The sequence below is a fragment of the Embiotoca jacksoni genome, unplaced genomic scaffold (assembly GCF_022577435.1).
Source record: "Embiotoca jacksoni isolate LCO1_2020_lvr unplaced genomic scaffold, fEmbJac1.0.p SCAF_41, whole genome shotgun sequence".
In the NCBI taxonomy this organism is placed as follows: Eukaryota; Metazoa; Chordata; class Actinopteri; family Embiotocidae; genus Embiotoca; species Embiotoca jacksoni.
Genome location: NW_027185394.1, coordinates 1,846,097 through 1,872,504, shown reverse-complemented (window position 1 = coordinate 1,872,504; position 26,408 = coordinate 1,846,097). Strand labels below are relative to the sequence as shown.

At 42.4% G+C, this 26,408-nt stretch overlaps 2 protein-coding genes across 3 annotated transcripts; one reads left to right on the top strand and one right to left on the bottom strand.

Annotated features, from left to right (window-relative positions):
- The first annotated feature begins 584 nt into the window (after nt 1-584).
- Nucleotides 585-18,802, top strand: LOC138209966 (gamma-enolase). 2 transcript variants are annotated; one of them, XM_069168810.1, is made up of 13 exons: nt 585-813; nt 8,160-8,245; nt 8,577-8,672; nt 9,140-9,198; nt 10,035-10,104; nt 11,110-11,243; nt 11,532-11,623; nt 11,770-11,900; nt 12,299-12,496; nt 13,574-13,775; nt 15,448-15,556; nt 16,423-16,481; nt 17,665-18,802. In XM_069168810.1, exons 2-13 carry the CDS (start codon nt 8,161-8,163, stop codon nt 17,732-17,734), a joined length of 1,305 nt encoding a protein of 434 aa, XP_069024911.1. In that variant the 5' UTR covers nt 585-813; nt 8,160; the 3' UTR covers nt 17,735-18,802. The 2 variants fall into 2 exon arrangements, with proteins under 2 accessions (XP_069024911.1, XP_069024912.1); XM_069168811.1 differs by lacking the exon at nt 585-813 and adding an exon at nt 5,911-6,004.
- Nucleotides 18,803-20,439: 1,637 nt separating this feature from the next.
- LOC138209967 (triosephosphate isomerase-like) lies at nt 20,440-25,492 on the bottom strand. The gene is given in 9 exon segments (XM_069168812.1): nt 20,440-20,650; nt 20,917-21,004; nt 21,714-21,799; nt 22,736-22,853; nt 22,967-23,066; nt 24,141-24,264; nt 25,207-25,231; nt 25,233-25,285; nt 25,288-25,492. Coding segments are annotated over 9 exon segments (744 nt in total). The 5' UTR covers nt 25,319-25,492; the 3' UTR covers nt 20,440-20,531.
- Nucleotides 25,493-26,408: the final 916 nt, after the last annotated feature.

The following is a 26,408-nucleotide window of genomic DNA, read 5'->3' as shown; positions in this document are numbered from 1 at the left end:
CAACCAATCAACTAATCAACCAACTAATCAACAAACCAATCAACCAAACAACCAACTAATCAACCAACCAATCAACCAAACAACCAACCAACCAATCAACAAACCAACCAATCAGCTAACCAATCAACCAACCAATCAATCAACAAACTAACCAATCAAACAACCAATCAACCAACTAACCAATCAACTAATCAACCAGCCAACCAACCAATCAATTAATCAACCAACTAATCAACCAACCAATTACTAATCAACTGAACAACCAACCAATCAACCAACTAACCAATCAATCAAATGGCGTTATTAGACCAAGCGTTCACACTGAAAGGGAATAATTTTTTTGTCTACCACACACACACACACACACACACACACACACACACACACACACACACACACACACACACACACACACACACACACACACACACACACACACACAGCATCATCATGTCTGTGTTGGAGAAGGATGGATTATGTAACCACATACATGGACTGAACCCCACTGCAGCACCGGAGAGACAACCGGTCCTCCCTCCATCTATTTTTACCCCCCCCCCCTCTTCGCCCGCCCCCTCCCTCTCGGTCCATCATCTCCTCCTTTTTAATTAACCCTCCTCTTCCTCCTCTCTCCATCTACCCCCTCTGAGTCACCCCCCTCCCCTTCCTCTCTGTTCCTCCCCCTCCTGTTTTCCTCTCTCTCCCATCGCTCTGCCTCTCCAGTATTTTTCTCGGTCGCGGACGGCAGCAGAGCAGAGACACACACACACACACACACACACACACACACACACACGCGCGGGCGGCAGGCAGGTAACGGCAGGAAATCCTCTCTTCCTCTTGTGTTTCTACATCTTTGTTGTGTGTGTGTGTGTGTGTGTGTGTGTGTGTGTGTGTGTGTGTGAGAGGCTTCAGTTTAAATTGTGTGTGTGTGATCTTGCTTCATGCATTTTGGGGGAAAATGGTTGCGTTTGTGTGTGTGTGCGTGTGTGTGTGTGTGTGTGTGCGTGTGTGGCTTCATGGCTGTCAAAATGTGTGTGTGTAGGTGTGTGTGTGTGTGTTTTGGCAGCAGGAACATCATATGTGTGTATGATTGGATCTCGCAGAGTGTGTGTTTTGCGGTTGATGTATTTTACTATAGCGTGTGTGTGTGTGTGTGTGTGTGTGTGTGTGTGTGTGTGTGTGATACAGATTTAGGTGTTAATGTGTGTGTGTGTGTGCGCTTGTGGTTGGAGAAGAATGGTTTGTTTATGTGTTTCGTTGGCTGCAGAAATATTCTGTATGTGTGTGTGTGAGAGGAGTCATGCATTCAATTGGTATATCGAGTGTGTGTGTGTGTGTGTTTGTGTGTGTGTGTGTGTGTGTGTGTGTGTGTGTGTGTGTTTGTGTGTGTGTTTGTGTGTGTGTGTGTGTGTGATTTTGCTTCACGCATTTCCTCTGATTTCTTTGTAAAATGGCTGTCAAGTGTGTGTTCGTTCATGTGAGTCTTGGCTGCAGGAATATTCTGTGTGTGTGTGTGTGTGTGTGTGTGTGTGTGTGTGTGTGTGTGTGTGTCTGCGCGCGCGCGTGCGTGTGTGTGTGTGTGCGATGAGATCCTGCAGTCAATTTTGGTCGAGTCCTTGATATATGGAGTGGGTGTGTGTTTGATGTTCGGGCAGGGCTTCAATTTGAAGGTGGTGTGTGTGTGTGTGTGTGTGTGTGTGTGTGTGTGTGTGTGTGTGCTTGTAAGGTGTGTATTTTGACCCTACAGTGAAAATTTGTCATGAATATATCAAATATCTTGCAAAGAAGTAGTTTCACTTGGCCGAAGTTGAAGATTTAAAAGCATTGAAAGAAGCCAAAATGTGTTTTGGAAACTGAGTGAAGAAATTATAACGTACGTGAAGCTTCTGTTTCAAAGGAAAAGTAAAACGCGAACACGTATTTCCATCACGAGCTCTTTCAAAGACACATTTATCTTTTGCTGATTTTCTTCAAATTGGGATAAAATAAGTGGAATATTTGAGCAGGAAACCTCGTTGAGGGTATAAAGTGGTTGCTGATGAATTTTAATAAGGAGAAATACGTGGAGAAGTTTTCACATCATGCACGTTTCCCATCGGTTAGGTTTAGATCGACCAGTGGTGACGTCATCGTTCGTCGGTCACCATCTTGCTAGTTCGGAGCGGTTTGGAGCAGGAAGTGACCATATTTGGACGAGCTGGGGGAGGAGCCAGCGGTGGATCTGACCGATCTGATTGGAAACCTGACGATACTACGTCCCGCCCACCGGCAGCTGTAACCTGACTGCACCACAGCCCTGTCAATCAAACAGACACGCCCCCAAAAACAGGTCTTCTTGAATCTTCTTTTCTAATGAATGAGGGATTATTTTCAGATGGACCTCCAGAAAACTAATAAGAAGGAGTGACTTTAGCTAACAACACCGAGATAACTGATGGACACATTTTATTCACTTTGGATTTGATGAGAGAAGTTGAATGGGAGTCTATGGAGCCGGAGGCTTTTTGGAGCCGACCTCTAGTGGCACTCGCTGGTATTGCAGCTGAAGGCACTTCTGGATCGGAACCTTTTTTTAGACCTGAAGCTACGAACACTTTTATATTCAGTCTGTGGTTTTTGCATGTGTGAAATAATAATAATAAACTTCATTTCTATGGCACCTTTCATACAAGAAATTGCCGCTCACAGTGCTTTTACAACGAGAAACATTACGAATATATCGGCATGTCTGTAAATTTGCATTTAGAATATGCGATCTCAACTTCCTTTCATTAAATCACTAAATGTCTTTTCTTGTTTAAATTCAGGGTAAATTTCCAGGACATGAATGTAAATCAGTGTGAAGTCCTCTGAGGTGACTGTGTGTGTGTGTGTGTGTGTGTCAGAGAGAAGTGTGTGTGTGTGTGTGTCAGAGAGAAGTGTGTGTGTGTGTGTGTGTGTGTGTGTGTGTGTTTGATTTTTTTGTGCTCTCGGTGTGAAGTGTGTGTGTGGGTGGACGTTAAGTGTGTTGTGTTGCAGCACTTGTGATAATTGCGAGCTGAGGCTACATGTGTGTAAAATGCGGACGTGTTATTACATATGTGTTAGACTGCTCCTCTTCCTCTCTCTCTCTCTCTCTCTCTCTGAGTGTGTGTGTGTGTGTGTGTGTGTGTGTGTGGGGCGCGTGCCTCGATCGGCCTTCTGTTCCCCGTCCTCCTCTTCCTCCTCTCTCTCTCTCTTCATCCCTCCATCTCTTCTCCAGCCAAACGAGGCCATTTAATTATTTATCTCTCCTCCTCCTCTTCCTCTCTTCATCCCTCTCTCTTTCTCTCTCTCGCTCTGCCTCGTGTCCACTTCGTCCTTCATCACTCCCTCCCTCTCTCCTTCCTCCTGGCCATCCTCTCTCTCTCTTTGCATATATTTAAATCCACGTTTCACCACTATTTCATCTTCTCTCTCCCTCCTTCCTCCACAGACACTCGCTGAAATCTCTCCTTCTTCTCTAACCACATGTATGGTGTAAACATCGCCGATATTAAATATGTAACGTTAAAATAACAAGTTTTCAGCTCGAGGATTCAAAACTGATCCTTGAAATCACAAGACTCATCTGTAAATGTCTTCATACCAAAGTGTCTTCAGCTGCAATACCACCGAGTACCACTGGAGGTCGGCTCCAAAAAGCCTCCGGCTCCATAGACTCCCATTCAACTTCTCTCATCAAATCCAAAGTGAATAAAATGTGTCCATCAGTTATCTCGGTGTTGTTATGACGATACTACGTCCCGCCCACCGATAGCTGTAACCTGACTGCACTACAGGCCTGTCAATCAAACAGACACGCCCCCAAAAACAGGTCTTCTTGAATCTTCTTTTCTAATGAATGAGGGATTATTTTCAGATGGACCTCCAGAAAACTAATAAGAAGGAGTGACTTTAGCTAACAACACCGAGATAACTGATGGACACATTTTATTCACTTTGGATTTGATGAGAGAAGTTGAATGGGAGTCTATGGAGCCGGAGGCTTTTTGGAGCCGACCTCTAGTGGCACTCGCTGGTATTGCAGCTGAAGACACTTCCACCTCATTTTTCAGACTCGGAAGCTACAAACACTTTTATAATACAGTCTGTGTTGCTGTATTTAATTCTCTAAAGCTACGATGAGCATTTCTTAATTGATCGTAGCTACCGCTTGCTAAAGTCCAAACTGCTGCATTTGGGGGGTTCATCGTGGGTATTAGAGTATTTCAAATATCATTCGTTATCCCGCTGTGTTTACAAATTAGCACATGTGAGTTTCTTCTGTGTGATAAAAAAAAAAAGAACAGAAAATGTAGGTTTCCTGAGATAATTTCCCAGAGGGCCAGAGTGCGGTATTGTTATTTATCTGATGCGAGGCAGGTCTTTAATATTCAGTCTCCACATCTGGCCTCAAGAAAAAAAATGTAATCCTCTTCCTCTCCTCGTATGATTTTTAACATCTACTGGATCTTCATATCTTTTGTTTCTGTTCCTGTCGGCCTTTTTATCCCATGTAGTACAGCTGATATATATTAATATGTATCGATATAGATATAGATATAGATATAGATGTATGTGTTCCTGCTCTTTCTCCTCGCGTGCTCTCCACCCTCCACCTCCCTCCACCCTCTCCTTGTTTTCCTTGCTGGTGTATTTTCTGCTGAGCACTGCAGTCTCTCCGGTAGGTGTGGCGTGGTGCGTTCATGGGTGTCCTCCCTCTCTGCTGCTCGCTGCTGCTGCTGCTGAGCTTACGTAACGCACGGCAACGTGCACAAAACAGGGCAAAGAGCCGGAGGAGGGAGAAGAGGAGGAGATGGAAGATGAGAGCGATGAGATTAATCTGGTTGAGGTGGTGACGGATCAGGATGACGGAGAACGTGTGTTTGTGGATGTGAGGCGGAGGGAGAAGCTCTGTCGTAATATTACAAAGAGATTTATTGCCTCAAGATAATTAAAAAAAAACATGAAATGAAGTTTTCTGGCCGCGTGAACACAAATCTGCTTTTCAAATCAAACTTTAAGAGGCGATAGTACAATTTCTTTTCAATTTCATATATATTGCAGTACTTTTTTTGAGATCCTCACCTGCACCTCCTGTATTTATACTCGTTTATTTCAGACATTATTTGCTGAATATATTTTTTTCGTTACGTGCAGCTGCTCCACCCCCCGCCCCCCATCCCCACCCCCCACCCTTTTTTTTTCAGGAGGAACTGTTTGGGAAAACTCTGCAGTGCTGTGATTTACTGCAGGGTGGGGTTCAAAACAGCACCACAAAAAAAAGAAAAGAAAAAGATAAAGCCATAAAACTAATATAAGCCAGTAGAGAAATAAAGAAATAACCACCCACGCATACGTCCAACCTTTTTTCTCCTGAGTGAGTGGATGCTCCTGCACGCAGCCAACCTTATGTGCTTTTTTTTTTTTCTTCTGCCGAGCAGCATTTATACACTTTGTACACATTTTGCTGACGCTTCTTTTTTAAAAAGATTTTTTTTATCCCCCGTGACTTTACAACGAGTGTAAGACCACGAATAAGCGTCGACGCCGTAATCAACCGACAGCGAGGCGAGCGATGGTTCAGAGCTGCTGTGAGCTACATGGAGAGAATATAATTATAATAGAGGGCTGATGTGACTTTGCGTCGGGTTTAAAAAGCGTCATCACACGTCGGGGGAATTTACGTCCTGGAGGAAGAAGAGGAGAAAGGTGACGCGGGGAAAACAGCTAAAGAAACAAACCAACAGAATGTGTTTTCACCACGTTGGTTTGTGAACGTTATGAATCCTCCAGTTCAGATTCTGTCCGTCACCATCTTTGCTAGTTCGGAGCGGTTTGGAGCAGGAAGTGACCATATTTGGACGAGCTGGGGGAGGAGCCAGCGGTGGATCTGACCGATCTGATCGGAAACCTGACGATACTACGTCCCGCCCACCGATAGCTGTAACCTGACTGCACCACAGGCCTGTCAATCAAACAGACACGCCCCCAAAAACAGGTCTTCTTGAATCTTCTTTTCTAATGAATGAGGGATTATTTTCAGATGGACCTCCAGAAAACTAATAAGAAGGAGTGACTTTAGCTAACAACACCGAGATAACTGATGGACACATTTTATTCACTTTGGATTTGATGAGAGAAGTTGAATGGGAGTCTATGGAGCCGGAGGCTTTTTGGAGCCGACCTCTAGTGGCACTCGCTGGTATTGCAGCTGAAGACACTTCTGGATCAGAACCATTTTACAGAGCTGAAGCTACGAACACTTTAATATCCAGTCTGTGTTAATACCTGGATACAACCGGGAGTTTTGGAGTTGTGAAAAACTGCATACGTCATTATGTTCTGCAGTTAAAAAATGCAAAACAGTAATTCTCCGTAGATTTGACCGCAGATGGCGCCACACAGGATGCATCACTTTTTACAGGCAGGATAGATAAGTGTTGCTTTGTCAAATTCACTGCTGAAAGATCAAATCAGAAAGGGAGTGGACGCCAGCCCTTCCTCTGAATCTCCATCGCTCTTATCGGTACATTTTTCGAAGGGGACCGCCTCGGTGCCAGGTTGGTAGCAGCCAGACAGATTTAGCTCGCAGATCGATAAAGTATTCAAACGGCACAGAGAGACGAGGATGGCAGAAATACTTTTTTTTTAAAAAAGGGCCCTTTTTTTTTTTTACATATCGTTGCAGTTACAACGCAGCGTGCCTGGAATATCAATGAGGAGAAAGAAAGAGGAAACTCCCACACAGGAGAACATCATTAATAATGAAGAGACGGGGCTTCTTATATTTTTTGGGATCCTCGTAGGTTATTAATGTCACGGTGATATAGAAAAATTGAAAGTGGATCATCAAAGGGAATGAACTCATTTTATTCTTCTTGTGATGTGGAGCGGTTCACAGTGAAACAGCTTCTTCTTTTTTTTTATGTTGTACATTAGAAGTGAAAACGAAATGTACAGAGATAAACAACAAAAAAAGAGTTGTTTTCAGACAAAAAGCAATGAAATACCTGATGTTGTAAAAGTCAACCGATAACGGACCCTTGGTTTCCTGAAATCTGGATTTAGTTAAGGGCTCGGTTGCACGACTTAGATTTAATCTATAAAAAAAAAAAAAAAAAAAAAAAAAAAAAAAAAAAACTAAATATATATATATATATATATATATATATTTAGTTTTTTTTAAAATTTTTTATATATATATATATATATATATATATATATATATATATATATATATATATATATATGGACTTTTAGTTATGATGTCAAAATGTATTAGTTGTATTGCGTAAATCATTTGCTTGAAAATATCGTCACCATCTTATCGTAAACCGAAAAGTTGCTTCAGCTGCAGCTGAATTTTGCTCATTAAGGTTTTAGTTGACCCTCTTTGGTTGGACGTAATCAAGCAATTAAGATCTACAGTTTTTATTGGTGGGCTTGAACTTGGATCCGTAGAGTTTCCATCCTCCCGAAGAAGCAAACACCCGACAGGAGAGGACCGCGTGTTGAGCCACGTGGACGTCATTACGTTTCTCTTTTCTACTGAAAGTGCTTTGAAATGTAGCAGCGCGACTTTCACTGTTTTTATACAACGGTGGGACAAAAATGTGATAAATCTAACTTTGATGCACACAATGCATTGTTGGGTTTTATTGAATATAAAAAAAATAATTTGAATTTCACCATAAAAAACGAGTTGAATTGTGGCAGATTCCAGTTATGAACTGATGCATAATTTACGTCTCCGGCTTCATGAAGTTTTTTTTGCTGCTTCGAGAAACAAAAGTAACTGCAGTGTGTGTGTGTGTGTGTGTGTGAGTGTGTGTGTGTGAGTGTGTGTGTGTGTGTGTGAGTGTGTGTGTGAGTGTGTGTGAGAGTGTGAGACTCCTGTGTGAGTCCTCCGTGGTGAGCTTTGATAGTGATGTTGTTTGTCGTCTCCTGTGACAGCTTGTTGCCTGTTCGGTGTGTAAAAATAGATCTTTTTTTCATCCGTGAGGTTTCGCTCCTTCTGAATTTTTTTCCAAATCCTGCTTTTTTTTTTTCTCTCCATTCAGTCTGAAGCCGCCGTATGTTTAATATAATATCACAGTAAAACACACGTTACCAAGTCAAGCTTAGCCTCCTCCTCTCCTCTCTGCGCCTCTCAGGATGTCGATCGTCAGCATCGTTGCCAGGGAGATCCTGGACTCCCGGGGAAACCCCACGGTGGAAGTGGACCTCCGCACGGAAAAAGGTGACCGCCACTGAGCCCGTCTGCAAATATCAGAGGGAGAGCGTGATGAAGATGTCTTCACTCATCATGTCAGAAATTTGCCCCCAAAAAAGAAGCCTGGCAGTGTTGCAGCATCTTTGCTGTATTTATAAAACTGTGTGACCTTCATTTGACCTCCGTCCAGGGCGACCAATTCTCATTTTTAGGAGGACCGGGACTCTTTGTGCAGAGTGAAAAACGCTTTTGTAACCCGGATGAAATAAACACGAAGAATGTCGGAAACAGGTGGAAGGAAATGGTGGCGTAAACAACGGAGGAAGACAGAGAAACAAAAGTCTTGTTGTTTTTCCAGGTGTGTTCAGGGCTGCGGTGCCCAGCGGAGCGTCCACGGGGATCTACGAGGCTCTGGAGCTCCGAGATGGAGACAAGAGCCGCTACAAGGGCAAAGGTACGAAGGCGAGATCAACAGTCAACAAAAACTTAAAGCTGCATTAAGTAACCGTGACCACTAGGTGGCAGAAAGAAGCTGAATTGACTCTCAGGAAACACGGCCCTGATTAATGTTAGTGTCGGAGTTTCTGTAATTAACAGTTTCACACTTAAAAACAGCGTTAAGGTCAACACGAAGACTTTATTAAGGATTAAAAAAAACTGTTTTCAAGCTCATTATATGTGAAAGATTTTACATTTTTCGCTGGTTCATTTCTGTAAAGAATTTGAAAAAACTTTATGAACTCGTGGGCTTCACACACTTGTTATATCAAAAATATTAAAATAAAACTTTAAGAAAACAAATACATTAAAAGCGACTGTTTTCACTGCAATTCAACAAACCTTTGATTCACTTCTTCTACTGTTGCTGGTAAGTTTGCTTCCTCTTTTTCTGTCTCTTACTTTCTTCTTTGACTTCTTTAGGTGTTCTGAAAGCAGTCGGCCACATCAACGATACTCTGGGTCCGGCCCTCATAGCCTCTGTAAGTCACCAAAAACATTTATATATTTGTTAGTAATCACCATTTTAAGATGCAATTTAAAGTATTTTCTGTAAAAATCTCAGCCGGTCTTGTTAATGGAGTTTTTTCAGGTTGTAGCTACGAGGTTTGTGAACGTTTATCAGGTTTACATCCTACTGGGCGTCGACCTCGGGTTCATTTTATCCAATCAGCGTCTCACCAAAGTGTCCCGCACTGGAATTTTTTTCCGGTTACTGAGAGTTGTCCAAATCTTCAACATTTTGGTAAAACGCTGCGCTCGTCACTTTCCCTTTATACCCAGCCGGCCAATCACAGCGAGAGGAGGGGCGGGACAAACGCACCTAACTGCAGACGCTAGTCGCTGATTGGTTCGCCGTTCAGCGTGGCAGAGCATCTCCTGTTATTTCAGCTCAGGTCGTCATAAAAACGTGTGAAATTCACACTGTCGAGACAAAATGGCCGAAAACATCAGGAGCGCCTCGCGAGGAGAATATAATTCTCAGCGGGTCGGCAGAACTCGGCACAACGCCGGTTCTGTATGAGGCACCGCTCGATTCGTTTGAGGTAAATGAACGCACTAAACATTTATACTGAAAAATGGAATTATAATTAAGACTCGTTAAGTCAATTCCAAGCGAAAAGAAATAGAAATAAAATCATGATCCTTATTTTATCCAGAATCGTTCAGCATTAATCTTAATTTAAAACCAACAAAACTGAATCAGAGTTGAACCAGGCAGGTTGAGTCCATTTTCCCCATCATAACTATAAATCTGACTGTATGCGCGTCCACCTGTGTGGTTTCTGTGTGGTTTCTGTGTCCGTGCGTGTCGCAGGGCGTCAGCGTGGTGGAGCAGGAGCAGTTGGACAACACCATGATCGCGATGGACGGCACGGAAAACAAGTGTGAGTGAAAAAAAAACAAATCGCCCCGACGACTGGCGCCACGAGCCAACTGGAAGTCTCCTTCCAGCCTCCGGCGTCCTCCGGCGTCCTCCGGCGTCCTCCGACGTCCTCCGACGAGCACGCTTTAAAAAAAGAAACGTCTTTCACTGAAGGTTCATCGCGGAGGCCCTTCGCGGTGCAACGAAGGGCGTAAATACAGACGGGGAAACAAGACGGAGGCGATGGATTGCGGGCTTTTGGCAAACGTGCCTCCTTAATAAATACGTGCACTGCTCGTTTATTTCAATCCACAATCACGTCCACTAATCATTTCAGGCAGTAATGTTGACGGGAGAAATTAACGTCGGCCAAGTACAGGAAAGCTGTCAGAATAAACTGCAGCTGAACGTGTCGGGAAAAGATTGTAATTTACTTTCTGTCGACGCGGAAAACCCTGAACGATTTTAGCTGGAGAGTAAAACCAGTTTTTTTTTTTTACTAAATACACACAATTTAATGACACCAAATAATGTCTTTTGGTCTTTAATTTAGGGGACAACAATCCACAGTAATAAATCTCGATTGGTAAAATAATTGAAATGGTCTTGAATGAGAATTAAGACATTTAAGGAGAAAAAAAAAATGTTGGTAAAAATGTACTGCCAGCTTTTAAAACTAGAATAAATAGATGAATTTTTAATTAATCAGAAAAAAAAACCCTAAAAAAACTTTTGTTTTTGGCATTTTAAAATCGCTTTAATGAGAATTAACATCGCATTTAATACGTACAAAAGTGTTGTTATAAAAAACTGAACCAGACACTAAAGAAAAGGGAAATTAAAATGTAATCTAATTTATTTCATTTTTATATATATTTTGCAACGTGCATCCCTTTAAAAATACACCAAACTACTGTTTATGTGGACCGGCTGCCACGTATCTGCATTTTGTTGTTTTTTTCAGTAAAAATTAGAGGTTTTTTTTTTGTACTCATATGAACATCCATTATTTCCTGTCTTCTAACAGCCCAGTTCGGGGCCAATGCCATCCTGGGAGTGTCTCTAGCCATCTGCAAGGCCGGCGCGGCAGAGAAAGACGTCCCCCTGTACCGCCACATAGCCGACCTGGCTGGAAACACAGAGCTGGTGCTGCCGGTTCCTGTAAGACTCAGAATCACTGCGTAACTCCTGCATTACCGCGTAAAAAGTGTTTGTTCAATATGCTACGAAATAATTGTTTGCTACAACGGGGGCTGCTATTTTCTTCAAATTTGGTTCAAACGTTCACTCGGACTCGAGGATCACCTGAGTAGATTTTGGAATTCTAGTTTACTTCTATAAAGAGTCACGTTTTTGATTATTTAGAATCTTTATTGGTTCAATCATCTAATAAAACACTGAAAACGTATTTGATGTGTTTTATAATTTTGTTTCTTCTGACCTCGTCAGGCCTTTAACGTGATAAACGGAGGATCTCACGCAGGAAACAAGCTGGCCATGCAGGAGTTCATGGTTCTGCCAGTCGGGGCCGAATCTTTCAAGTAAGAATTTATCTTCAAAAATACTTTTTACAAGCAAGTACCAATTCAAGTATTTCTTTGTTTTTCATCATTCAGCATCAATAATCCTTTTTATAACTGAATATTAATGCTTTTTTTGATCTTGTCGCCCCTCCGCCGTGTCTCAGGGAGGCGTTGAGGATAGGATCGGAGCTCTACCACACGCTGAAGGGGGTGATCCAGGAGAAATACGGCCAGGACGCCACCAACGTGGGAGACGAGGGAGGATTTGCTCCCAACATCCTGGAGAACAGTGAAGGTGAGAAAGAAAAGACAATTTCACATCCTCTGTAACTGTTAAATATCACATGCCAGATTTAGTATAGTTTGAATTGTGGTTGAATCCGTTTAGCGTCGACCACCTTGGGTTTCTTCAGCTCGCGGCTCCGGGAAAGAAGATTTCATTTTGAGCGACTGGCAATTTAATCTGACCTTTACTACTAAACTTGACATTTCAAAACTGTAAAACAAAGTGTCTGCTCTGCTTACATGTGAAGTACCTCACTTTGGTTTGCATGCCTCAGACTGGAATACGGTTTTCAGGACCAGACATTATTTCGTGAATTGGAGGGTTTTTTTTGGCTCTCGGCAGCATCTGCACATCCATCTAGTTGAACTTCATATTTCCGCCGTGTCCATCTGCCCGTCACCCCTCAGCTCTGGAGCTGCTGCAGACGGCCATAGAGAAGGCCGGCTTCACGGACAAGGTGGTGGTCGGGATGGACGTCGCAGCCTCCGAGTTTTACCGTGAAGGGAAATACGACCTGGACTTCAAATCCCCACCAGATCCAGAGCGACACATCACGGCGGAGGAGCTGGCCGACATCTACCAGGGCTTCGTCAGCAACTACCCAGGTGGAGCACTTTTTGTACTGTTTTTTGCTAATTCCTGAAATTTTACTGTAAAGTACTCACTTGTAAACTTGTAGTCCTTCCTCAAAACCTTTCAATGGTTAGAGGTCTTTCCTCAAAACCTTTCAATGGTTAAAAGTCTTTCCTTAAAACCTTTCAATGGTCAGAAGTCCTTCCTCAAAACCTTTCAATGGTTAAAAGTCTTTCCTCAAAACCTTTCAATGGTTAGAAGTCTTTCCTCAAAACCTTTCAATGGTTAAAAGTCTTTCCTTAAAACCTTTCAATGGTCAGAAGTCCTTCCTCAAAACCTTTCAATGGTTAAAAGTCTTTCCTCAAAACCTTTCAATGGTTAGAAGTCTTTCCTCAAAACCTTTCAATGGTTATAAGTCTTTCCTCAAAACCTTTCAATGGTTATAAGTCCTTCCTTAAAACCTTTCAATGGTCAGAAGTCCTTCCTTAAAACCTTTCAATGGTCAGAAGTCTTTCCTCAAAACCTTTCAATGGTCAGAAGTCCTTCCTTAAAACCTTTCAATGGTCAGAAGTCTTTCCTCAAAACCTTTCAATGGTCAGAAGTCCTTCCTCAAAACCTTTCAATGGTTAAAAGTCTTTCCTCAAAACCTTTCAATGGTTAGAAGTCTTTCCTCAAAACCTTTCAATGGTTATAAGTCTTTCCTCAAAACCTTTCAATGGTTATAAGTCCTTCCTTAAAACCTTTCAATGGTCAGAAGTCCTTCCTTAAAACCTTTCAATGGTCAGAAGTCTTTCCTCAAAACCTTTCAATGGTTATAAGTCTTTCCTCAAAACCTTTCAATGGTTAGAAGTCTTTCCTTAAAACCTTTCAATGGTTAGAAGTCTTTCCTCAAAACCTTTCAATGGTCAGAAGTCTTTCCTCAAAACCTTTCAATGGTTAAAAGTCTTTCCTCAAAACCTTTCAATGGTTAGAAGTCTTTCCTCAAAACCTTTCAATGGTTAGAAGTCTTTCCTCAAAACCTTTCAATGGTTATAAGTCCTTCCTTAAAACCTTTCAATGGTCAGAAGTCCTTCCTTAAAACCTGTCCATCTCTCCCTCCTCCTCACCAGTGGTGTCCATCGAGGACCCGTTCGACCAGGACGACTGGGAGGCCTGGTCCCGCCTCACAGCCCAGGTGGGGATCCAGGTTGTCGGGGACGACCTGACGGTGACCAACCCCAAGAGGATAGAGAAGGCGGCCGAGGAGCGAGCCTGCAACTGCCTGCTGCTCAAAGTCAACCAGATCGGCTCAGTCACCGAGGCCATACAGGGGTACGTCTGCTTTCTCTTCTTACATGTAAGTAGAAGAAGGATTAAAATGTGACGGGGAAGTGGAGGGTCTTTCAAAGGTGGAGCACTTCCTTTGGGAGTACATGTACGAGCAGCTACAGTGTTAAAGGGTGGTTTCCGCCTCGAGGGTTATCTGTACAGTTCCTGCACAGCTTTAGTTTTATTTACACCAGTTTTAACAAAAGTTTCTGAGGATGACAAAGTTACAGACATTACAGGCTGTAAACATGTATGAAGCAAATGAGCCACGTGGTGCTGCCGGACAAACCCAACCGTGACGTCACTCATTGGCATTTTGGTATTTTGGAGCCAGGTGACCATATTTGGACGATCTAGGCCGGAGCGAGGGGTGAATCTGACTCTATCTCAGAGGATACTACACCTGCCTACCTATAGCGGAAACCTGTCAATCAAACCTACCGCTATTTGAGAGCTAATATCTAATTAATGACGAGATTATTTTCCAAAGTACCGCCAGAAGATTAATCACAAGTGACTTGCAATGACACCATAATTTACCGACTTCGTATCTAATGAGGTTTCATGGAGCCGCCCCCTAGAGGTCCTCAGCGGTATTGCAGTTCCGCGTCAGCCTTGCTTGTCAGACCTGAAAGCTACGTCTATTTTTATATGCAGTCTCTGGACAGACCTGAGCCTCACAGCCTGGGGAATAGAAATAAATACACGGCCGCTGACCTGGGGACCTTCGGCCATGTCGAAGAGAGTCGTCCGTCTCGGCTGAGACGATATAGAGAGGCACAGCTGTCAGTCACGCATGTGGAAACACACACACACACACACACACACACACACACACACACACACACACACACACACACACACACACACAGAGGGGTAGTCACCATGTTGTCAGTCACATCAGTCGTTACCTGTCAGCCATGTTGACCTTGCGCCAGCGACGAGGTGCGACACCAAAGACATTTAAAGAAGATAAACGAAGGGACAGGAAGTGACGGGAGTTTTTTTTTTTGTGTGTGAAGATTAGCTGTCAGTCAAACGTACTGATGCTGCTGCCTTGTTTCTTATAGTTATTAATACCTTTGTGGAATGTGTGTGTGTGTGTCATCAATCTCAGGCCTAAACAAAATGTCCTTTGGGATTATGAAGCTATCCGTCATGACCAGGTAGCTAAAATACAGCGGGGTGGGGGAGGGGGGGCGGGGGGGGGGGGGGGGGGTCAGAGGGGTGAGAAAGATGAAATGACAGAAGCGGTGCTGATGACAGTGCAGGTGATGTATTGCGAAGCTCCCTGTGTCGTTAATCTGATGTATTATCTGCTCTTTAAATAGCTCAGCAGGCTCCGAGAGGGAATCACAAGAACCCCAGAGGCGTCGGTGGACGTCCTAATTATTCACATCTCGTTAGCAGGTTAACGTGTCAGAGGAGCCGCTGTTACAAATACATCACCATCAGATTAATGAACCTGAAATTAACATGCGCAACACATGCCGTCAGGTGTGGAGAGGACGTGCTCCCATGTAGCTGCCTCCATTAAAATAAACAAGACTATTTGTGGTTCATACGCTTTTAAAAACAAACGGGTTGTTGAGACTTTGCGATGAGACTGAATGTGACGTGTTTTTTTTTTTAGGGTTTTAATTGCTTTAAAATAAAAGTACAACTTTGGTCTCAGGTGTAAACTGGCTCAGGCGAACGGCTGGGGCGTGATGGTCAGCCATCGCTCGGGGGAGACGGAGGACACCTTCATCGCCGACCTGGTGGTGGGACTCTGCACCGGACAGGTACACACCCAAACAAAAACAAAACAACTTTTTTTGTTAGCCTATTTATTTTGTCTAAACTTAACTCAAAGTTGAGTTTTTTTGCGTGTCGCAATTTTTCTTTTTCGTAAACTGATCTTTGTTTCAATAATTAGTTTTATGTCGTAAATCCGGCAAAACAACAACGAAGAAACGACAAAGTTATCGTAATGTGCCGGAACTTGTAAGATAGCAACTCTCCACTCTTAAAACGTCACCATTTAAAACATCGGTAGTCTGGAAACCCTGTTCGCATTTACCTTAACGCTAAAGGGTGGACCAATCAGAGACCGGCGTTGGCGGTTCAGTACGAGTGTTGTTTTTCTAAATGTAGTTGCAGTGGTTGTGGAGTTTCGGTGCGTACTGATCGGTTAAAGCTGCTCCAATAGTTTTAAATTTAACGTATGTTCACGCAGGCTACTTTCAAAAACTGCAATGTTTCGCATTGTTTTCACTATTTATTTTACAAACCGAAAGTTTCCTCAAAAAAGTTTCCTCGGAGTTTTCACTTAAAATAAAAATCCAAATTTATTAAAATGAGTGAATTTTCAGCAGCTCGTTGATTTAATTCTTCATATGAAGCCAAAAGATTTCAAATTAGAAGAATTTATAAGTTTCTGAGGTGGTCTGAAAATAAAAAGCAGAATTTATAAATTGAATTGATTTAAGTTAATTGCAAAATACGAGTTGATTCCAGTACATTTCTGCACGTTAACCACCACTACTGCACGCTGTATTCAACCCAAACCTTCACCACTCTTTTTCAATCTGTGCTGTATGAACGCCCGGTTGGCGACATCTTTATTGTCTTGTCATGTTTCACGAGTCGTGCGTCTCTTGTGTTGCAGATTAAGACCGGCGCCCCCTGCAGATCTGAGCGGCTGGCCAAGTACAACCAGCTCATGAGGTCAGTGTGCTGCCGACGTAATCCCGCTCTTTCATGCGAGCTTCGTCAGCGGTGTTTATTCAGGTTCCAGTTTTTAGGATAAATGAGTCGTGTTCATTTCGGGTCGTCGCTGAAATCACCGAAGAACAGTCGGGAGCATTGCTTCAGTTTAGAGTCTAAAACTTAACGGCGGCAGAGAGGTGTGGAGGCCGTGGAGAAGAGGGAGGGTAAGATCTGGAGCAGCGGGCTTTTTATATCCGTTTCCCGTGTTTGGGCTTCAGTAGCAGCGCTGGAACGGCTTCTCAGGTGGCCGCTGGGTCTCGGTGCTTAGCGCCAGAGAGCTAATTGACGTGACAGGCGACAGCAGCGCCGGGTGTCACCCCATGTGTCCGAGCCAGTCAGCGACGGGGGGGAAGGCGGGGGAGGGGAGAGGAGGGGGGGGGGGGGGGGGGATCGGCTCAACGGCGTAATCCCATCGGACCGCAGAGGAGATGCAGGAGAGGTGGAGGGTGGAAAGACTTACAGAGGCATTAACCAGAGATAAACGCTAATCAGTGCAGTCAAGCATGCGCGCACACACACACACACACACACACACACACACACACACACACACACACACACACACACACACACACACACACGCACACACACGCATGTGCATGGACACACAGGGAGAAATGAGGTGGTGTCATAATAGTAGCAGCCACGTGAACGCATTTACATTTTTTTTAAATAAAACGATAAAACTGTGTCGCCACGGCAACTAGGGTTCTCCGACATGACAACACGCCCGCTCACAGCGGAGGGAGAGGAACCAGTGGAAATCACTGCATGGGCTCAGGAACACTCGGCTGTAAGGAGGCGTGTCGCGGAGTTTGTTCCTCCAGTTTCAGGTTTCACGGTTGAAATCCCAAACGGTCACGTGAACGTGTTGATGTCGATCAAGAGACGACACCTGGAATACTTTTGATCGAACCTTCGTACACAAATATTCCCAAGAACACAAAATATTGGTTAATCCAGCCTCCAAAAATAGTCCCTAACAAATGCAATATTTCCTCCTGTTTGTAAAAAGTAAAGCAGATTCCATCTTCTACGGTTTATGTGACGCATTTCAAAGACGTCAGTCGGCTTCGAGCTGGAAGCGACAAAACACCTCGTTAACGAAGACGTTGTGTTTGTCTCTTTGTCTCCTCTGTAGGATCGAGGAGGAGTTGGGCGACCAGGCTCGCTTCGCAGGCCACAACTTCAGGAACCCGAGCGCCCTGTGAAACGGACGGACGAATGACTCACACTCACACACACGCACACGCACACGCACACGCCAAGACACTGACCAACGAGGAACGAGCCATGTACAAAGAAAGATCACACACATTCATTAAAAACAACAACACACGAGCAAAAGAGCCAAGCAAAACAAATAATATCAAATAAATACATTACAAATAAATTATGCACTGGACTAATAGGTAGGGAGATGATACTGTACGCACACACCACACACACACACACACACACACACACACACACACACACACACACACACACAGAGTACACCGACGCAACACACGCTAATGCACATGCAGGGGAATACCTTCAAAAAATAAACTATTTATAAAGCCAGACATGCACTGTTACTGTAGTTTTAAAGTTCCTGCACAGCCAGAGGACAGACCTGCAAAAACCACGATTCATGTAAAAAAAAAAAAAAGATTTGAATACGTGGAGATTATAAGAAAAAAAAAGTCGTCCGAAGCACGCAACGGAACGAGATGTAAAAAAAAACACAACAAAAAAAACACCAAAAGAAGACGATGCAGCCGCGAGTTTTCAGGGACGGACTGAGAATAAGGAGAAAAAAAACAAAACTACACACTGCAACACACACACACACACACACACACACTCACACACAGTCACACACACACACACACCTGGACACACCTGTACCTGCACTCCTCCCACTTACGTCCTCCTTTTCCTCTCTTTCTCTTTTCGTCTTCTTTTTTCTTCTTCGTCGTCTCGTCTCAGTTTCAGTCCCTCCGTCCCTCCGTCCCCCCGTCCTCCCACACACCCCGATGTGGTTCTGATTATTTGTCCTTCATGCTTGAAGTCCCGCTTCCGTCTTAAAGAAAGTCAAAAAAATAAATACCCTCCCCTCGCCCCCCCCCCACCTCGGTTCCTCCTGAATGTCCATAGAATAGCTGTGTTGAAAAAGAAAGAATGAGAATTAAAAAAAAAATGATAATAAATAATAAAAACACTAACCAGAACGCTTGTCATTTGAAAATATTGTGAAAATATGTGAAATAAAAAGATGGTAATTTACAATTTCACTGGCAGTTGACATGAGTTGTCTTTTTGTGTGTTTGAATCTTTCCTCGCAGCTCGTCAAGAGTTATTATTTTACTTTGACATCCAGATTTGGCTGATTTTGCAGGAAAGTTTTGTTTTTTTGGCACTAACTGATAATAATAACGGTCAAAACAAAGGTCAGCTTCTCTGCAAAGATAAAACCTAAACTATAAAAAAACAAATGATTGCTTCATACTCAAAATATTGCCAATGTAACATCTGTAAAACCTCGGTGGAATAAATACGGAGATCTTGTACTTTAAATACGGATGTTGCTGCAGATTTTACGGCCTCGGACAGGTTGCCTGCTCCCCGCGTGTTTGTGTTGCTCTCCTGCAAACGCCCGGTGACACCACCAGGTGGCGCCTCCTCCCATTTTGTAGTCGCATTAAGCTGGAGTCAGGAGTTGTTTGGTCGACGTCAACAGGAATAAAATGCAGGAGTGGATGACTCTGATTCTCGTGTCTGTTGTAAACTGACTCAGTTTAAGCTCGCTACATTAGCCACATTAGCGTTTCAATAAAAAACGTATTGTAGAAAGTTGCTGGTTGCCGTAGCGCCGCAGCAGACACGCTGTACTCACCGTAGCCGTCACGCCATGCAGGCAGTTTGTCTTAAAATATAAAACATGCTTGTTTCACGCACATCATAAACCATCATTTTATCCTTTTAGAAATTTTATTTTGTCATAATTAGCGAATGAATTCTGGAGTTACTGCCACAAAGCGCGTCCTGTGAGGTCACAGTGACCTTTTGACCTACGCCCACCACATTCGTATCAGGTCATCTTCGAGTCCGAGTGAACGTTTGCACCAAATTCGAAGAAATTCCCACGAAGCGTTTCTGAAATATCGCATTTCCAAATAAGGAGACAGACTGCAAACATACTTCAACTATCGCCATCGCAGAGGCAAAAAAACCCCACAAATAAAACACTTTAATTATACTTTTCTATTATGTTTTTATTTATTTTTTATGATTACATCGTTCAGCTCCCCTGAACTCTTCACTGGTGATGAAGAGCCATCAGCCAGTGTTTAACTACAGAAATCTTTACTGCCTACTGATGAAAACTTCACAATAAAAGTCACTCAAAGTTGAGTAGCAACATAAAGATCATGTTTGTCTTTGCATTTTTATATTCAAGTACATCTTGTTTAGATTTTTAATTGTTAAAGTAACAATTAGTGCAGTTTGGTGAAACTGGCTCCAGCAGTCTGTTAGCAAACACAACAAAAATTTAAAATCTGGGCTGACTGATCCTCTACCGGAAATAACGTCGGTCATTTTGACCTCGAATTGGAGAAAACTGTGAAACTTTACCAATACGACAACAAAAAGGGGAAAAACTTCCAAATTAAAGATCATTTCATTTCCCTTCCTGAATTCCTTCGTAAAAATCGGACATAAATGAGCTGAAAATATTCACAGCTACTATAACGTCATAACGTGCTGAAAATAACGTTTGAAAAGTATTTGATAATCTGTTGCTCTTATGGGAAAAAAAGCAAAACAAAATATCGCAATGTGAGAAATAAAATAGCTTCATGAATTAAAACGAAAAGAAAGTACCGATTTCACCTGCCTCGAGGTCGTAGGAAATATATTTCACAAATTAAAAACGTTGCAGCGGATCAGTCAGCCCAGCGTGAAGATGTAAAGGGCAGAGTGGTTGTTTTGGTCCTCTTGAGTTGTGAAGTGTGGCGTGCTTTACGCGCGTGCGTTGATGATGTCGACAAACTCGGGTTTCAGCGAGGCTCCGCCCACCAGGAAGCCGTCCACGTCGCCCTGAGACGCTAGCTCTCTGCAGTTCGCTCCGGTGACGGAACCTGGAGGACAGACGGAGACGGGAAATGAAATATCAAATATATTATCAATTGCGAACATAGCTGTGTTTGACGCCTTTTTTTTTTTTGGAGCCAGCCCCCTCCTCCCCCCCTAGTGGCCCTCGGTGGTATTACGCTTTAATGCACTCAGCCTCACTTGTCAGACCCAGAAACTACGTCCACTTTTTATATGACGTCTATGGCGACGTCCTCGTCCGTTAATCACACTTAAATCCGTAATAAATATTCAATGAAAAATCCTCGCTGACCTCCGTAGATGATGCGCACGGAGTCGGCCACGTCGTCCGAGACGTTCGCTCGGAGCCACGCCCTCAGCTTCTCGTGGACCTCCTGGGCCTGGAAAAAAAAACACAACACATCTCGGAGACTCACGTTCATTCAAACAATAACCAATCTGTGAGATTTGATTTGTCGAACCGCTGTAAAGCATTTTGTTGTTTGTCATTAGAAAGTGTTTTCTTTCAGGAAATAAAAAAACACATCGTTGCATTAAAACGCCGAAAATATCATTGAACTAAAAAGGCTTTGTTTACAGTGAAAATCGAAATCTGGAGAAACGAGGTTTTGGTTTTGGTCAAAAAACGAATGTTGTCGCATTTACCAATGCGCATGAGAAGAGTCCAGATGAACGGCGCCCTCTTGTGGTATTCACCACGTCGAAATGCGTAATTTCGATATATTGTAATTTTAGTCAAGTAGAGTTTTTCTTCGTAAATTAGATAACAGCTTACGTCTGAGGAAAATGTTGATCTTCCCACTGGCCTCACCTTTTCCCTCTTGTCCGCCTTTGCATTTCCTGTTCCCGTTAGCGTGCTAAATCGTTAGCCTCTGTGGCTTCTAGACGCCGCCCTGGTGTTTTTAACCACTTGGACGCGAAGCAAACGGCGCACACGACTTCCCCACGTTGTAACCAGGAGCTCACGAGTTCCATTTGAACGCAGGAAAAAACACACGCTTCCCTCTAGTGGACGGGCGTGTGTATTACACACTTTAGATTAGTCACTGAACACGCTGCGGTCGTAAAGACAGTCGAGGCCGAGTTTACCTGCTCCGGCGTGGCCGTCTTGCCGGTGCCGATGGCCCACACGGGTTCGTAGGCCAGCACCACTTTCCCCCAGTCCTTCACGTTATCTGTAAAACACAACGCCACACTCTAATGAAAAGAATCTGTTCCTAGAAAAAACTAAAACATTAGCACTTAATCACGATTAATGAAACAAATGAACGAGGGATCTTTTACTGCTTTAACAGGAAGAACGTGTGTGTTGGAGTTTATTGAGCAGCAGAGTCCACTGACCTATTTACATTTTAAATCAGCAGGCAGCCTACATGGAATACAGACTATACATAATGGACTAGATGTAAAAAAAAAACATTTTTTTAAAATAAAATAAGACCGTCAATCAGATCTTGTTTGACTGCAGAAATAGAACCGCAGTTTTTCATATTTACGGACACAACAGAAACACGATGTAATCCGGTGGTTCGGTTTGTCTTCCAGCAGACAAACAAGAATTACTCACTATTACAGTTACGTTTCTCAACTATGAATAAAACAATTATTTCACCATTTAATTGACCAATTAAATGTCAGGAAACAAGCAAAAAAAAAACAACACAATTTCCCACAATCCTCGGTGGCGCCTTTAACGGCTTCTTTAGTTTGAAAAACAGTCATAGAAGAAAAATAAGCAAATATTCACATCAGTTTTTGTTTTTGGTTAAAAATGATGAGTTATCAAAACTATTTTTCAATCCATTAACCGACTAATTAGTTTTTTCTTGATATATTTGAGTAACCGAGCAGGAATCAAATAATAAATCATTAAAAAAAAAAAAATAAAATTCTTATGATTGGCAAACTAATGGATGGACATTTTTGGTTGTAATGCTAAAAGAAAAATCGCAAAGAAATCCAAATTCAACTAAAATATTCAGTAAAAACTTAAAAGAAAAACAAAAATAAAGAAAATGACGTGAAATACATTTTAAAAACGGGGAAAAATTGCATTCAAACGTGCAGTAATAACAGAATAATGAGATGCGTCGTTACTTCGGTGGTTTTACCTGCGATGACCTGCGTCTGAGCGTAGACGACTTCTTCGGTGGTGCCGTCCTCGCGCTCCTCCAGCTTCTCCCCGACGCAGGCGATCACGCCCAGGTCGTTTTCCAGCGCGTGAGCCACCTGAAGGTTCGACGCGAGAGTCGGAGCTCGAACGTACCGAGAAACCAAATCCGTGGCATCCACGTGAAAACGGCAAAAACAAAACAAAAGCAAAAAAACGGCGTCCGACTCACCTTCTGACCGACCAGCGCGTCGCCTTCTCCGAACACGTGGCGGCGCTCCGAGTGTCCCAGGATCACCCAGTCGGCGCCGCAGTCCTTGATCATGGCCGGGCTGCCGGGGAACACGTCCGACATCACACGTGGAGTTCACGCATTTAAAACCACCTTCTTTTCACCGACATCCAAATAATGTCTTATTATCAATTCATTTGCGTCATCGACTTTTCCAAAAAGTCTATTCATCTCTGAAACACGTCACTGGTGTTTTCGGACTATCTGAAACCCACATTTTATTTTATATATATAGTAAATAAGATGGCAGCAGCAAATTCTCATTTAGAAAACTGTAACCAGAATTTGTAATTTTTTTTTTTTTGCTGTATATCTGATTAAAAACATGGATCAGTTATGCTGATTGTACATTTCAGTTCACCAACACACTGATACTCACGTCTGTTCATTCTCATATTTTCTGACAATCCTCAACACATTTTTACGAAGCTTGAATTGGCCTCCAATTCTGGGGACTATTTTGTGTCTTTGCCTCCATGATGTCACGTTGGATATGACTGAAATTATAATAATAAAAACATAGAAAAGGCCTAAGAGCTGCTTGGCTTCATATGGTAACAATCAGCTGTGACTATTTCAAAACTATAAAAATAAGAATTGTATTTTGACATTTGGTCCCTGTTCCTCTTAATGGTTTGATTTTTCCATATTAAAAAAACCAACAACAATAACAGAACATTTTCAAAATATTTTTGTTTTTGGATTGGTTAGATTTGTTTATATAATAAATCAATGATGGAAAATAAAATACATTTTTAACAAAGCTTTTTATAAAATTTTGTATTGGCTTCATTTTTTCATATAAAAAAAAAAAATCAACAACGTAAAATTGAATTAATTTTTATACATTATTTTTATAAAATGTTATCTTTTATAAAAAAAAAGTTTTTATCTGTGCAATGTTGAAAAAATGGTGAAGGATATATGTATATATATATATATAAAAATTGAATTCCAAAATATAGTATAATAACTGTTTATAATACATTTGCAAAAATATTCAAAAATTTCAAGAAAATTTCTATCCGATTCAGCATTAGCTTACGGTTCAGTGAATAAAACCTAACTTCAGTGTAAATTCAGTATTTGAATGTTTGAAATGGTACGTTCGTACCTGATCTCGCCTGTAAACGCTCCCTTGGCCACCTTGTAACAGTTCTGGGCGGCGACACCGATCCCGGGATCCAAACTGGACCGAGCGAAGTCCAGGTAGACGGAGGGAGCGCCGCACACCACCTCTGAAAGTGAGACAGGAAGTCCGGGGGTTAACTTCAGGTCGGAGTTTTAGTGCCACAGATTACATCAAAATAATATTCCAAATACAGTCGATACGTATTTTTTCAGTGGCTGTTTTCTTGCTAATGTGGTCGTGTTAAAAACAGATATAATCAAACGTAAACTATCGTCACCCGTCGGTTCGTAAACGGCCGTTCTGCAGTTTCAAGTTCGGCATTTCGGTCGTTAACATCTTCTTTTTCGGGAACCGGAAGTGACCATATTTGGACGACCTGGGGGCGGAGCGAGGACTCTAAGCCCCCGCCACCTATAAGGGAAACTTGACTGTACCACAGGCCTGTCAGTCAATCAAACAGACACGCCCCCAAACCTACTTTTTTTTTTATTTTTTAGGCCTAATATCTAATTAATGCTGGCAAACAATTATTGACTTTGTATTTGTTGAGAAGTTGAATGGGAGTCTATGGAGGCTTTTCAGAGCCGACCTCTAGTGGCACTCGGTGGTATTGCAGCTGAAGACACTTTGGCGTTAACATCATTTTTCAGACCTTCAAGCTACTTCCACTTTTATGCCACTTTTTTTTTTTTGAACCCTTACAAACCTGAAAAAGTAATATCAAATTAAAGCATGTGATAAATTTAAAAGAAAAAAAGTCACAAACACAACAATCCTGAGATCAATCATGAAGGAGGAGTAGAAAATACTCGTTTCAAGTACTTGAGTAAAAGTACCTTTCTAGCACCAGGATGAGACGTCAGAGGCCTTTATGCAACTCATCCTTGATCACGTGACTCTCAATGCCACCGTGTCACCTGAACCAGCCCCCCCCCCCCACACCCCCCCCCCCCCCCCCCCCCCCGTGCACCTGATTCCCACCTTATCACTCTTAATCATCATAAAACCCCCACCGGGCAGCCGGCTCGCACGTGCACAGCACACTCACCGGTGTCCTCGTGCAGGCTCGCGGGTGTTCAGGGTGGTGATGAGCTCCCCCAGACTCTCCTTGGTCCCGTTCATCTTCAGTTTCCTCCCACGAAGAACCTCCGGAGCGCCATGGCCGGCTGTCGGTGGCTGTTTTACCGGTGAAAAGAAAGGAGGAAGAAGAGGAGGAGCAGGAGCAGGAGGAAGAGGAGGAGGCCCGGTGGATCAGCTGCGGGACGGGTCCGGCCGGCGCGTGTGTAGGTCAGGTGCTGTCGGAAATATGAGCTCCGAGCATCCCTCTTCTTCTGGTCTGGGTTTGCTGAGGGAGTCAAACATCGGTGTGGAGATTTGGCGCCACCTGCTGTCAATAATTAAACACAGCACCGGAAGTATTTAAATACATACTGGACCCACAAATACTAGCAGTGATGGGAGAAGTAGTCCAGGTTAAGTACCACAAGTAGAAGTAGACGGAATGTCCCATTTTAGAACTTGTAATATGATTTATTAATTATTCATATAAAATAATAATAATAAAACACTTTAGAGCAACTTTCATGTAAAAACGCATCTCAAGGAGCTTCACATGAAAACAGATATAAATGAACATAAAAAACATGTTCAAATGTCATTTAAAAGTAAAAAATAAAATGCATAAAAACAGATCAAATTAAACCCCAAAAAAACATAAACAACATTTAAAATAAAATTGAGTAAAAATATAGGTTTTTTTAAATATTTTTTTTTATAATATTTCATATTTATTAATGTGGGTGTTTAATGGTAAATCTGCCGGTGAAAGTGAAGCTAATTAAAAAATATAATATTCTGTGTTTGTGGAGTCACCCCTAGGATCAATCACACTGACATTCATTAGTTGATAATATATATATTATAATATGCATTATATAATACATATTCATTTATATATTTTTTAATTAAGTATGTGACTCTGTAAAGTAACAAACATTTAAAATAAATGTAGTGCAGCTAAAAGTACATTTTTTCAATATTTATTAGTTCAAGTACTGTAGCAGAAAATCTAAATACTCAAAACAAAAGTACTCGAGTAAATATACTTACTTTCTATGAGTGGTTTATTGTATGTAAGTACAAACTTTTTGCCAAATCTTCAGGGGAAATATAACTTTTATTTGGATTTTCTTTTGGTTTGATTTGCAGGATTTTGTTCATAAAAAGTTTCTTATATATGAAACTTTACCA

Excerpts from the sequence above, each read along its gene's own strand:
- LOC138209966 (XM_069168810.1), top strand. The coding sequence starts at position 8,161 with ATGTCGATCGTCAGCATCGTTGCCAGGGAGATCCTGGACTCCCGGGGA. Across the intron at positions 11,624-11,769 it reads GTCGGGGCCGAATCTTTCAA|GGAGGCGTTGAGGATAGGAT; the intron begins GTAAGAATTTAT and ends GCCGTGTCTCAG. Across the intron at positions 15,557-16,422 it reads TGGGACTCTGCACCGGACAG|ATTAAGACCGGCGCCCCCTG; the intron begins GTACACACCCAA and ends CTTGTGTTGCAG.